The 14,713-nt window shown below is 36.8% G+C and overlaps 1 protein-coding gene across 3 annotated transcripts in view; it reads left to right on the forward strand.

Moving 5' to 3' along the window:
* The window catches only part of SMYD3 (SET and MYND domain containing 3), a 430,467-nt gene that overhangs the window by 346,429 nt on the left and 69,325 nt on the right, over positions 1-14,713 (forward strand). For all 3 annotated transcript variants that reach the window (XM_074818336.1, XM_074818338.1, XM_074818339.1), the window contains one exon: positions 7,051-7,161. In XM_074818336.1, coding sequence (XP_074674437.1) covers positions 7,051-7,161 — 111 coding nt within the window. The remainder of the gene's footprint in view (positions 1-7,050; positions 7,162-14,713) is intronic.

A 14,713-nucleotide genomic window follows, 5' to 3' on the forward strand; every position in this document is an offset into this window, starting at 1 on the left:
GTGTAAATTACAAGTCACTTGTAAGGCAATCAGGAAATAAATATGTGTTACAAAGCAGGACATGTAAGACCAGTTTGTTTGCAGTGACATTGGCAGTTGTATGAATACAGGTGTTAAAATGACTGCACCTTATGTGGGCATATTATATTTTCTAAAAAACTTTGCCTCCAATGAGGCAGTAAAATAAAGACAGAAATTTCCAAAGAGCTCAGGTTCTGGTGTCTCTGTTGCAGCTACTGCTTCTAGTTTTGGTACTGAATGGAAAACTTGCCTTAAGGAACATGTAAGGTTTTATATATATATACTGTGTTAAACCAGGTGCCCTCTTGACTTACCTGGAAATAAAACTCTCACTCTGAGGTACTTGCTCCTTTGAATAAGGACGAAAATGGGCAAAAGTGAGAAAGTAAAGATACAAGTGAACATTAGTTTAGATCTGTTATGGGAAGAGGAAGGAAAAGAAAATTATTATGAGAGTATGCACAAGTCATCAGTTTAATATTAATTTTCAACACCCAATTACTTTCGCTCTTACACAACTGCTACTGCTTTTCATTTTGTGTTCTGCATGGTAGCTTTGGTAGAACTTCTTTCCACACTGCCTTACTGCTTGCCTGCAGCAGGGTCAGCTCAGTTTTTTTAATAGCCATGTACTGAATTTACACACTTATGTGCATGAAACTACATTACCTGTTAGGAGCCAAGTTTTTACTTATATTACTGAGGTCATGATCTGAGCTAATGGGAGAGAAAATACATGTTAGGGAGGAATCTGATTGGGTTTTCTGAATAGAGTGCTCTCAAGTGTAAGATGAACATTGTTTCCAGTCATGAGGCAACAAAAAAACTTAAATAATTATAAGCAGTAGAAAACTTGCCTTATGCTGTTCAAACTTACACTAGATTTAGACAGAATGAGATCCGCTATGTAATAATTAATAGAAAGTAAAAAAGCACGAAGGCTTGTTAGAAACGAGAAGCTAAGTAGCAAGTCAAGCTCAGGTAAGTAGAAGAGGACTATGGCTTTACTATCCGTACAGGAACAAACTTGATAGGGCTTCTGGACACTTGCCAGGAAAGTATCAACCACTGCAGTGTGTTCACTAGGCCAGTGAGAAGTAAAAGTATTTTTGCACTTTTGTAGTGCTTTCTATCAGAGGACACTACAATTGACTCATGTTAAGGAGTTGTTGACCACCTATAATCACAGGGGAAACAGAGACACAGGGGACTGAGGTGACTGGCCACTGTGGTCTTCTCACAATTATGTAAAGGGGGAGGCACCAGTAGACCTGATTTTGATTGTAAACCAGAAGAAGAGAGATTATTACATTGGATGTAGCCTCTGCAGTGTGATGCAGATTTATTTGGGTATAACATTTATGCTCCAACCACACTTTAGAGTGCTTATGCTATACTAACTGTGTTTATCAAGTCAGTGATAAAAAGCATGCAAGACTCTGAGAATCTCAAAAAGTTTTTATGCCCTAACAGAAGTTGTTTTAGTTCAGCTTTAGTCTCATGTCTAGGCAGATTTTGTTGGCTTTGCATGGTTTTGACAGGAAGGCATGTGGCATTTAGTGGTTTTTAACTGAATTTTGGTTTTGGGCTTTGAAATTTGTTCAAATCCTAAGGCTACAAGGTATCTCAGGCAGTAGAAAATCAGGACTCCTGAGGCAGAAAATGTTTGCCTGAATCCTTATAGAATGAAAGTGCTAAATTTGATGGTGCTGTATATTTGGAAAACTAATCACTCCTAAAATCATATGCAAAAATTGTAGCCATCTAGGTCTTTTTTGTGGCAAAGGCAGTGTTGCCAGTCCTGAAACACTAAGAAATCATGAGTCATGAATGTTACTTTTTTTGTAGGCATTGAAAGAAGGGATTCATGTATAATTGCATGGTTTCCCAAGTTGAAACTTTAAGAAAACAATCATAATAAATACTGAGAGTTGGCAAGATGGAGAAGTGTCTGATCCTTAAATTTTGCTTCGGTAACTAGCATTTATCCTCAGGTATATTATTTGGGTTTTATACTAATGTGGTTCTGTGGAATTGCATGCTCTTTGAGGGCAGAAAGTTACTATTTTAAACAAAACCACACCACATTCCCATTGGCTTTTGCCAATGAATGCTTTAGTTGATGTTCAAAGTAACATAGTTAATTTCTATCATTATATAACTTAGTCTGTTTAAATTACATTTATAATCCTCATTAAATGTAGAATTTTTAAAGTGAAAATTTGGCTCTGATAGGAAACTTCCTTCAAGCTTGGTAGCTTTTTTTCTTCCCCATCCTTGCTCTGACTCTGTTATAATTCATTTAAGGTGGTATGGGTCTATGCAAATACCCCAAATTCTAGTGCTTGACCAGCTGGTAGTGTTCACCACTAAATTTAAGTGTTTTCTGTCCTGCAACTGGCATAAAGGAAATGAAACACATAGGAGGCAGAGGAGAGGACAAAAGAAGTGAAAGGAGGACAAGGCTTGGGAGCAACTGGTGATCTCCACGCATAGACTGGGTGTCGAGGTGGCTAGAAAGGGTCTCCTAACACTCTGTAGACTCTACTCTGTACCAGGTTTTTGAGCATAATTGAATCTAATAGCAGGAAGAAAGAAATAATAGATTTTTATGGGGATATTATTGTACATGTCCCTATTTAAAAGACTAGACAATTTTCTAAAACTTCCTTCCAGCAGCTCAAAACTAATTATAACACCTTTTTGCTCCTCAAGATAATGTTAGTTGTAGTGCTGACTATCACAGCTTTTATAACTTTAGGTGATGTTACTTTGACAGTATATAAAGATTACCTTTTCTTACACTTTCTTCTTTGCAAAAATTAAGTATTGCAAAGAAAGGTAAGATATGGGGAAGGATTATAAGAAAGCAAAAATTATTCACCTAGAGATCACTGGGGCTCCTTCAGTGACAGCATATCAGCTAATTTACTTTCTCAAAAAGACAGGCAGCCTGCTCTGAAGAGGTCTTCATCATTTCCCTACCCTTAAATAACCACTTTAAACAGCATCAAGATGTGTGCTGTAATTTCAATTGACTTTTTGTTAATTACTGTGTCTACCGGGTGTTTTGCAGGCAGACATGAGCTCATTTTGCCTATTTTATAATCAGAAGTTGTGTAGCTATGGTGAGTTCAGTGTATGGCTCAACTCAATTAGTCCTGCTGAGAGACAGGGTGTATTAGCTGAGCTCCAAAATGGGTGCATGGCTTCTCATCAGCTTCAGAGTTCAGTTAATGAAAATTTCTATCTTTCTGCAAAAAGTCACATAACAGACCACACTCTTACTGAGCAACTGACTTTTAAAATCAATTCTAAATACAAATCATAGATTCCAACCAAGATATGTAATATTTCTGTTATTGTAATTCTATGAGAAGAAGTTTTATATCTGTGTATGTTTGACACATTACATTTTGTCACATCACATTTTTTGAAACCAGATTTTTTCTTGAATTAGAAGGCATTTAGATCATATATGCCCAAACTCTGTGTCAGGAACAGATTTCTATACACACCCTCCCTAAGATCCTGAGACCCATGATTGCAAAAACAAGAGTGCTCACTTATTTTCCCTGCTGTTTGCATTAAAATAATTGATTTTAAATTTCTACAGAATCCTCTCTCTAGAAATTTTGTAGCTTATAGTCTGTTACAAAAAACCAGATATAAAGTCCAGTGCTGCATGGCAGTACTGGAAAATTGTATATCCCCCTCACTTGGCAGATGAACATGAGAAACTAACCACCATACCCATGGTTAAAGAACTTCTGTGTCAGAGTGAGAAGCAGGGCTCAGACAGTGCTGCATTTCTAAGGAGAAAGTCTTGAGAGTCAATAAGTCTCATGGCTGTTAATAATTCCCTGCCTTCATAAATGTTATTTAATATATATTCTCCAGTTCGGGGGAAAAGATTTACTGCATTCTTTATAAGCGATGCAATAAAGAGGCAAGCTTTGGTCAGCTGAAATAATGTTTTAATTAATACCATACATCCCTCATGCAAATACCATTAAGACAACCTTTGATAAATGGGCATATTTCCTACATATGTACAAGTTAAATGAGCCTTGCTTCTAATGAAGGGATCCAAAATTAGAACAAGTGTAGGAGAGAGACTTGAATACAGAATTTTTATGTTTAAACGATTAAATGATTAGTATAGACTTAGTCACCATTAGGTTGGTCATGTTTCTAAATATTCTAATTACATTTTCCCACTCAGTCTGCCAGCTACAAACACTTTTTCAGTTATGGATTTTTGCTGGCAGGACTGGGAATTTGAACTTGGGCCTCTGACAGCAAGAGAAACCCTAAGTTGTTAAAACACTAAAAGGAGGTTTCAATGTGATGAAGCCTCTTGTCCTTCTCCTTCTGCCCCATCATATGCTCTAATCCAGAGCAGGTTGGTATGTGACTGTTCATATCCGTAACTGCTTGGTAACCTCTGAAAAAGAAATTACTGGTTTCAAACTTGTTCCTACTTCTAAGGTTTCTGCAACATGAATGAAAAAAAAATGCTAAAAATGAAAAAAAAAAAAAAAAAAGAGGAAAAGGGATGAAGCCTGTAGGCTGAAGATAGATAAAGCATGTTCAATGTTGGCTATCTCTTTGTTTTGCAGTATTTGAACTGAACCCTGCCTAATGATGGGTCCAACAATAATGATAAGATTTAAACCATTGTCTTAAGTATTTTGGCATAGACTAATCTCACATGAATGATTTTTCCTAGAAGATTCCTACTGTCTTATACTGTGCCTGATCTTGATTAAATCCCTTTTATTGCTGAGTGCCACCTGAACCTAAGGCCCAGCAGGACATGAGTCAAAGCAGTGATGTTTATGCAGAGAATAAGAGGCAGGGAACAAGCCATTGTGTGGAATGATTTTGACAGAAAACACTTGTGAGTTACAAGGAGACATGAAGATCAGAGACTTGTGATGGGAGAGGGAAGGTGGGCTTGGAATGCCTGAAGAATGAGGTTAGGACTATAGCTTGACTGGAAACTGCTTTATGGGAAGGAAGGGAGACAGATCTTCCTTACCACACCAGAGAGGATGCAGAGTAGGACCAGCTGGGGAAAGAAACAAAGAAAAAGGTGGTGGGGTCACTGAAGATGATTAAGAAAATAGATTAGGGCAACAAGGTCTGTTAACTTGGGAGAGTAAGAGTGTTGGTGATGAAATGTGGGGAAAAGATGTAAGATGAGGCATGCAAGGGAGGCAGAAGAGCAGAAATCAGCCTATTGTACCAAGAATGGCTATGTAAGAAGTTAGAACTGAGGGCTGGAAATAAGGTTCAGATAACCAGGTGTGGAGAATAAGACCGTAAAATGATGCTCATGTCCAGGGTTGGAGAAGATAGAAAATGAGAAGAGGGACAGATTGGAGAGAATGTGGCAAAAGAGACCGATCTTGAGAGAAAAGAGTGGAAGAGAAATAGGCAAAATAATTTCCATCCATTCACTGCAGAAAGCTCAGAGGGAAGCCTACAGCTCCTTGTGTAAACGGTTAGTACAGACTGTTCTGCTGTAAACCAACAGTGGTGAAGCTAATCCCTTCTCTGCTCAGACATGCACAAGCTGGGACAGAACAACATTATATAGAATGCAAAACCTGGCAAAGTTCTCACACTTTCTAATTTTTTATTATCTGTAGAACATTAATTTATCTCTTTCATTAATTATACTATTTATCTTCAATTATGAGACCATATTTATTTTTTTCCTCAGACTTTCTGCTTATGATCATTTTAAATGCTTGACTTTGCCATCTCAATAGTCTTCTTTTAATACAGTCCTCCTTCAATATATAATCAAATTATACTGTAATAATAAATGAAAAAAATCAGGCATTGTTTTATATGCTTGTTAATTGCTTGTTTAATTAGAATGCTAACTGACTTGCAAAATACAGGTTCTGACAATGGATTTCATAGTCATTACTACAAATTGGTCAGGTTTTCCTGTAATTTCTTTGAGTGGACTCTCATGATTTAACTGAGAACCATGTGAAAATTCTCCCAATTAGTTGAAGTGTCTAGGCTCGGGATGAAATAATGTGACCTGATTTTTTTAGCTCTGACCTCTCTGGAGTGTTTCAAAGTGTGTTGGGCGGATAGTGTAATCACTCAATAGCATGTACGACTCAATGCTGGTTTGAGCTGGGCTGTTATTTTGTTATATTCTTTCCCTTATCATTAGTTTGTACCTGTGCAGCACTTTAAACATTTGAAGAACTCTATGAATGGTTAGCCCTGTAAAATTTCTTCTGGCAGGCGTCAAAGTGAACAAACTACAGACTTCTCTGTAGTTCATTGGAATTCACTCTGTACAGCATGAGTTGAAAATGGCACAAATTTCAGCATTTTCTTTTATCATTTTAATAAATTTTCTTGTCAATAGTTTCAACAACTTTGACTGCAGTGCTTTTGCACTTCCCTGTTTACAAAGGAAACATCACAGACATACTGAAGATGGGTATGATAGAAGAGGAGCTTTCCTCAGGCTCAAACATATATTTGCAAGAAAGCAGGGGCTTCCCTGAGATTGCATTTTTGGAGACAGTTGGATGTTGTATAACACCAGTGCTAAATATGCACTTAAGCTTTAAACTAGACAGAAGATGAGATTTCATGCACAGGGAATTCAGATACTGAGCTTTTTTTCACTCTCTCTTCTGTCTCTTTTCTCTCTCTTGATCTCTCTTCTCTCTCTCCTTTCTTTTTTCTTTTTCTTCCAAATGAGAATGAAAAGTTGAAATAGTGATATTTTGTGGGAGTTTAATAATTTCAAACAATATTGATCTGGAAATGTGAAAAAGTGTTCCTCCATGGAAATTATTTTTGGCTTTCTTTTTTCGCCCTTTATAAAAGCAGTCAATTTCTTCTAGGAAATTATCTGTTAAGATAAAATTTTATTTTATGCTGGAAAAATGTAGTATCCAAAAATGTTACCTTAGCTATACATACACTGAATATGGAATTTTTGTAAAATATACTAACTCTGGTTTTGTATGTTACTGCACACAGCTCACCATCAGCTATATTGAATCACTGATGCCCACCAGTGAACGCCAGAAGCAACTGATGCGCCAGTACTGCTTTGAATGTGACTGTCTTCTCTGCCAGAATCAAGAAAAGGTAGGTTGAGTGAAGAAATTCCTTGCCGATGAAACTGAATTTTCCAAGGCCTGTCAGCAGCTTCCCTTCCTTTACATAATGATTATCTTTTGCTACCAATTGAATAGCCAGAATAGAGAAGAAAATGACCTCTGCCCTCAGTGCTGTTTATGTTGCTGTGAAAGACAACCGTGAAGGAAAGAAAAGCAGGAAATGTTGACAACATGATAAGAAGAATTTCTTGCTAAAACATGCATTGTTCATAAAGCTAGGGCCACTTTCAGTTTCAAGATGTGGTTCAGATAATTTTGAGATTCAGGGACCTTTGAACATGAGAGTTAACATAACTTTAAACTGAAAGGAAAGGATTTTTTTTTTCTATTCAAAAGAATAATCTTGGAACTTTAACTGAAGCCACTTGTCTGATGCTACAGGAAAGCTGTGCTTATCCTCGTAATAATGTTAAATTAATTCTGAGAAACATCTGCATCAATAATTTTCAAGAACTACCAGACATATTCAGCAGTTGTTAGAGAGAATGGTGAACCTCCTTGGATGACTGTAGTTTTATGCTCTCTTTCACAAGTTCTTGGAGTAGCAGGTCAGTAGTTGTAGTAGATAAAATTTTGTTCAGCGTGATCTTTTACTAGGGTTCAGCCTAGCTTGATTTAATTATATTCCGTGTTGCTTCGTATTTGAATAGCCTGGCCAAAATAATTTTGGCTCCAAGCCTGATGAGAGATCAAATGGAATATGCAAAATGATAATGGCTTCATAGCAGTTTTTGCACTTTATCTCGCTAGTTATATGTAAACTTGTTCTTATTTTCACAAATGCCTGTTTTGGGTGAGTCACGCGCCATAGCTAAATGTGTTCCCAGTAGATTAGAAATGGTAAGAAAGGTATTGATGAAAAAGTGATTCCAAGGAGCATGATATGATTCATTAAATAATTGTTGTACAGCAAAAAATTTAAAAAAGCCCAAAGTTTAAGCTCTCCGTTGGGTAGAACAGTTGTATGTGTGTAGATTTGTCCAAGCCAAAGTAGACCCATTGAACACATAATGTATCCTTTGTTTCATCAGTAAGCAGTTCAAAAAAGAGAACACAGTAAAGTTTCAGGCTTATGACATAATGCTAAATTACTTCCTGTCCATGTGCAAAAGTTGTTGGCATTCTGTGCCTGATAAAGATTGCTGCAGTGCTACTCAGAAGAAGTGAAAGGAAGTGAAGATCTCTTTTTGTCTTTTTTTTAAAGATATTCACTCAAGTGCCGTGAAATCTTAGATTAGTTTTGGGGAATGGCAGTGAGAAAAATAAGCAGGCTAAAGAGTCTTTAAGGATCGCTTAACAGTGTGTGAAAGAGTAGACAAGTAGTGTAAAGACCATTCAGTATGTGAAATGTTCTAAGAAACAAGATCCACAGGCTGGAGTACACTTTACTGTAAGAGTCAACATACAACATCAAAAAATACTGTAGTGAAATTATATGTGCATATATTGCTGAAAACAAGAGTCTCATACATAAGTTAAAATTAATTATTTTTTCTCTGAAATTTTTAACTGTGGTTTGAGTTCATATTCTATAGATCTTTTTTGCCCATTGGCAAAATTCCCTGTGGGGATGATATTGCAAAATGTTTGGAAAGTTCTTTGTGACTGCATTCTGAAATTCTGTAGTTTCCTCATTGTCACCATGTAAAGATGTCTGTGAAGGTCTAGGAACCTCATGTCAGCTTTGTCTGTTGCTGTCTATGAAGACGACATTTTTATCCTTAGCTTCAGTCTAGGATGATTAGATATAATCTGCAGCAGTCCTTATAGTACTGCTTTTCGTTTCTCTGTGACAGATTTTATAAATACAACTGTTTACATGACTAACTTGGAAACAGATTTTTTTTTTTTTCCCATTGATCTCAGTCACTGTTGGTAAGCTGAGAGGCATGTAACACTGCAGCTACAGTAGGAGATATTATCTTTGAAAATTCTGCATTTTTAAATTACAGAATGGCTGGATTTAGATGCTTAAAAGTCATGAGTTGGCAAAATTATTCAGCAATATCTCTGCTGAAATATCCCTGCTACTGAGACAAATTTCCAAGACATCTTGGAAAATTTTTAAAGGAAAGTCTTTGTCAACAGAATAGGTAACAGCTGCAACTTCAGGTCATCAAGGGTGGCAGATTCAGCATTGTGATTCAATAAATATAATCAGCTAACAGTAAATTCCCATATTACAACATTGTTTTGCAAATACAATGGTTTAGTCAATAGCAGTACATCTCATAAATCTTTGTTATAGGTGAAAATGCAAATTCCAGTTTGGCAAAGAAATGATTTATGCCTTCAAGTAAGTTCTTGGGTGTTGAGGATTTTTTTCAGTTGTCATCTCAAGAAAAAACCTAGAATGCTTTTTCTAGCAAATAAAGATCATAGCTTCTTGTTACTCACGAATTCCAGTCTTGCTGAGTGTGCCTGCCAGCTCCTGAGCACATACTAGGGACCAGTGCAAGTAGACAAATCACTCTTGAGATGTACACATCAATCTACAGTAAAACTATAAGTCAAGTCATTTCCACTGTAATTTTTATTCTACATTTTTTGTAATGTTTTAAAAGTGATCCTGAGAGTCCTGTGGGAAATACACATTAAAGTTTATATGAAGGGCATATAAACCTTATACGTATTAGTACTGAGTTACATGTATGCTTATTTATTCATATTTATGAAAATACTTTGCAGGTTTCTTATCAATGAAATTCATGTCTCCTGCTATATTTTCAAAAGACTTGTTCATTTAGTCTTATATACCCAAGTGAAGAAATATCAAGTTTCTGTTCTCAAGTCAGTTAGTTACTTCGTAAATGACCTTGAGTAAATAATTTTATTCAAAAGAAATCTTTGTGTTTTCTAAGACCCTGCCCTTATTTTTCATAGTTGATGAGAAGCTACTGTTTTAATTGGAGCTGAACAGATTTTTGACTAGAAGCCAGATCAGTCTGTCTAAATCAGGGACCATTTTTGGGAATATTCTGTGAAGCTTTGTTTTGCTCAGTTTCCCCAAATGCAGCATGAAGATGGCAATTCGTACTTCTCCTGAGTATTCTGATGTTCAAAGGATAATAAAGAATCTATATGAGCAAATAACAGATTTAGCCTACAAAATGCTACTAATTTCTCCTAACTTTAGTTGGGCATCTAATCCAAGCCAGTTTTTAGCCTCCCTCCATACCCAAATAAAAGGCAAGCAGCTCATTCATACTGTCTTGCAGTAAAAATCTATGAAAACTGGAGTGGTTATAAGAGTTTAAAGGAATGCCTTCAGGTAGATACACACACTTTAGACAGATAAAGTTGGGTGAGATAAATTATGCTGCTCCATGAAGCATATACAGACACAAAATCAAGAATCACATGATTACATTTCTGTGCTAGCTGACATGGATAGCAGAGTACAGTTACAACAATGTAGGTTTCAGCACACTGACATCCAGGTTGTTGGTAAAATTTTATGCAGATCACTTCAAGGATTTGTCTCTGGCTGCTACTGTAGACAAATGTTTCTTACAGCCAGTTCCACTGCTTCATCACTGTTATTTTGCTAAAATTGATTAAACTTGGATAGTGGTTACATCATACTACAATCACACAGTTTAGCTATGCATACAAACAAGAGTAGTGTGTCAAAGTGCTCTTTTGCCATTCTAGGTTACGTGATTCTGCAAGTACTTCTTCTGATATTTCAGGTCTCTGGTGAACTATGATTTAAGAGGCAACTTATCTATGAAGAAATAGTATTTCTCATTTACTGTAATATTTCATGTCATAGCTATATAAAACAGCAAAATTCACTCCAACATCAACAATGGCTTTAAAATTCACAGTCACTTGGTCTTTTTAGCTAGATATGGCAACTTCATACAGCATAAGAATTTTCTCTAAACACTGCCTAAGTATACACAGTTCACTTGCACAGTTGTCTAGATCTGAGACTGTAATATGGCAAAGGCTGCATTTTCAAGTATACTGAAACGGACTGCAGTCCAACCACAGGGACCCTGTTGAAGTTGTTGAAGTTGAGCACCAACTTCAGCTGCTGCACACTAGCACACTCAGTGTGAGCAGACACAGCCCTAGACCAAACGGAGAGGTCCATGGCTGTGCAGTCACAATTGCATTGTGAGAGCAAACGTTCCTCACTGGTCACTGCTCATGAAAGGACTTCAGAGTGAATCTCTGCTTGCTATACCGTAGTAGTTTTTTATCTGCCTTTTCAACAGTTAGCACAATGATGAAATAATCTGGGTGCATAGCTGTCATCAAGGATGAGAAAATCTGGAGGCAAACAGTTGCAAGTAGCTGGATCTGTGGATCTCAAATAATTTTTGCTTCCTGGGCCTCAGTGTCAGATGCATTTTGATTCTAAGAGGTGATACCATAATGCTGGCCAGACTCTTTTAGCAACTGGTCAAGCAACCTGGCTGCTGATTTGACAAGGGAAGAGTAGCAAGTGCTAACACATCAGTGTAAACTGTTTAAAATAAGATTAAGGTGAACCTTTTGGCAGTACAGTTACTACTAAATTAAATGGCACTAGCTACAAATCTAAACAATACTTTTAATTGATTTTGGCCCAAGTTGAAAAAAAAAAAATCAGTAACTAAAAGAGGGGGAAAAAAACCCATGTGTTTCTAAAAGTCACTCAGAATATTTCCTGACTGTCAGTACTTTAAGTTATTGCTACTGTAATGTCTTCAGTTCATTGAATCTCTGACAGCTTTATACATTATTATTTGCTCCATTTTAAGATCAATCTCCACTGTAATTCGGAAATGTGTGCCTTCCTAAAAGCTGAACTCTTGGCAACGTATTACCATTCCAGCACATAAAAGCCCCTTACATTAATTATAATTAAAGATAGGATTACGTTGATGACAAACATTTTAAATGGAGAGCAGTTTTTTCCACAGTCAAGAGCCAGAGTATTGTTCATGTTCTACATTTTCAGCCAAGGATTTCAGGGAGATTTGTGCTTATAGAATCACTTCGTTATGAGTTGTCTTTCTCCTTTGGAGCCAGGATTTAATATTTTAGTCTAGCTTGGTTTTTGGAAGGCTTTTATTTATTACAAGGTCAAAAGCAATGGGTTTGAAGCTGAGTAATTTTTATATTTGGCCAGTATTTGATAGTTGCCAAAGCTAATAATAACCTGATGCCAGTAAGTACGTTATTCCTTTAATCAGTGTATTGCTTTGCTTAGTTCTTTTATTGTATCTTGAGTTTTGTTAGAGAACATCACAAGTCCAGTTTACAACTCAAGGACTTTCAAAATTAGGTCACCTGAACAGGAGCCAAGCCATCTACATCTACATAAAAATGTCACCTGCAATTCTTTAGTGGCTATTGCACTTCCATACATACACCAGCTCTTTTATAAAGAAACACTGAGTAAGTTCCTGAACATACTAGAAGTTTTGACATTCTTTTCCTATCCTAGGAAACAACACTACAGTAGTTTAGGAATATCACCAAATGTGAATGGTCCTTTGTGTAAGTTGATCAAATTTGTTGCTATAGCATATGTCCATGGTTGATTTGCCTCACCAAGGTTTCTGAGAGATACTTGAATATGGCCAAGGATAGAATTTACACAACATTTTCACCTTTGATTGTCATGTCTGGTGTCAGCAATACCATTGAGGAACATATGCTTAAATCACAGAGGCATTGCTATATGAAAAATATTATTGACTGTTGTTTTCAATTAACATGTAAAGGCTTCACGTAAGATCACTGTGCTGGTGTTAGTACAAAAATAACACCCCTCCTTCAGGGAACATACATTTAGGGCACAGGAAATACAAAATTAGATGTTAAGAAGTGCCTTTTTAAATTGCTGAATTGTCAAGTTCCAGAAATTTGTGTCCCAGTTTCCCCAATATTTATTTATTTTCAAGTTTTCAAAGTACAATGTGAAAGATGAGCTCTCCAAATTAATTCAAAAAATGAACCCTGGGAAGCAAGGATTAAATAGGATTGATGAAAACAAGTCTATTCATACAGCTAACTGAACATAAAACCCCTTGATCAAAGCAAAGAATAAAGGAGGAGCATCTGTATCTCTAGTCATGATTCTAAGGTACTTGCTAAGTACTAAGGTACTAAGGGTGTGTTTAAAAAAAAATTATCAGGCCTTTGTTCCAACAAAATACTGATTTAATCCCTTTCCTATCAAAAGATAGAGTTTGCAATAATGTATTTTAGAAATTGTCTGTTCATTCCTCATCTTTTTTTTACTGTTTTGCCACTAGAAATGCCTTTGAAACAAGCCAGAGCTCAGTCATATTTCACCCGCCTATCCTTTCAGCCCAATGTTAGTATAACCAGTACCTACAAAAGCCAGTGACAGTCATTAGCAGCCCGCTGGGGCACAATGCTGATTCTTTCCATAGGTGGTTGGCTCATTAACAGTTCCTTCCTTCTGGCAAGATATTTGGTAGTGACATAAACCCTGGATTGGTTCCTGAAATCCAATAGTCAGTCTGATTCTTCTGTTCCCCTCTTGGGATATATTTCCAAACAGCCAAAGACAGAAGGCTTTTGTTTTTTTCTAGTGCCAAAAATGACACTAAAAAGCAAGGCAACCACTTCTAATTTCTGGGCTCTCTTGTTCATTATCAAAGGCATCATCTCTTCAGCTTCTTAGCATTTCTTACCTGACTTCTGAGGCTTCTTCCATCTTTCAGTATTGTAATTTTTTCCCATCAAAGGGCAGTCCCACTGACAGTGACAAGTGGACTGTGATCATTTTTCCATGACAACTTACCTCTCCCAGTTGCTTCAGCACTGCCTCAGTGTGCTCTGGTCACAACTGGGCAGCAGTCAGCTGGAGCTTACTTGGGTTGTTGAAGGTCACAGAAAAGATACTGCTGTTCTTATAAATAGACATGAGTTCAGAGCTCTATGCAGACTCCGTGCTTGTTCAGGGGATCCTTAATAGGGAAACCTGTATCAATTTGGTCTAACAAGTTCATATTTGGAGCCAACATAGGAGTTGGAGTGTGGCACTCTCCTGGGAGTCTGGCTTTCTGCTCATCTGAAAGGAGCAGAATCTCATTCTTTTCAGACCCAGCCATCTAAGAGGCAATGTAAATCTGACAGATGTTTTAAGTAGAAACGTTGTGGGTTTTTTTTTTGCCAAGGGGAGTCTGCTGTCATCGCTGTTCCAGGCTGTAGTGGTTACATTTAAGTGCCTGGCTAGCAGTGTTCTCCCTTTCTGGATGTCCACTTTCTGTGGGAGTGTCATTAGAACTAGTTATTACTGTTATGATTTCTTTTTTTCGGATGGTGTAATTCCTATAGCAGTCACTATTTGGTCTCTGCTGAATGATAAATAGAAATAAAATAAGTTTTGCTCTGGGTTAGCAATCTAAAATACACATACAGAAGATAGAATATGCTGAGAAAAACAGCAGTAATTTAAAGCATAAAACTAGATCAGACAAATAATTTTCCAAACACCTTTTCCTGCAGTGATTTTGGGAAGACTAGTTCAGAATTTTTTGTTAAAGATA

Source organism: Strix aluco, chromosome 3, assembly GCF_031877795.1.
Source record: "Strix aluco isolate bStrAlu1 chromosome 3, bStrAlu1.hap1, whole genome shotgun sequence".
Lineage (NCBI taxonomy): Eukaryota > Metazoa > Chordata > Aves > Strigiformes > Strigidae > Strix > Strix aluco.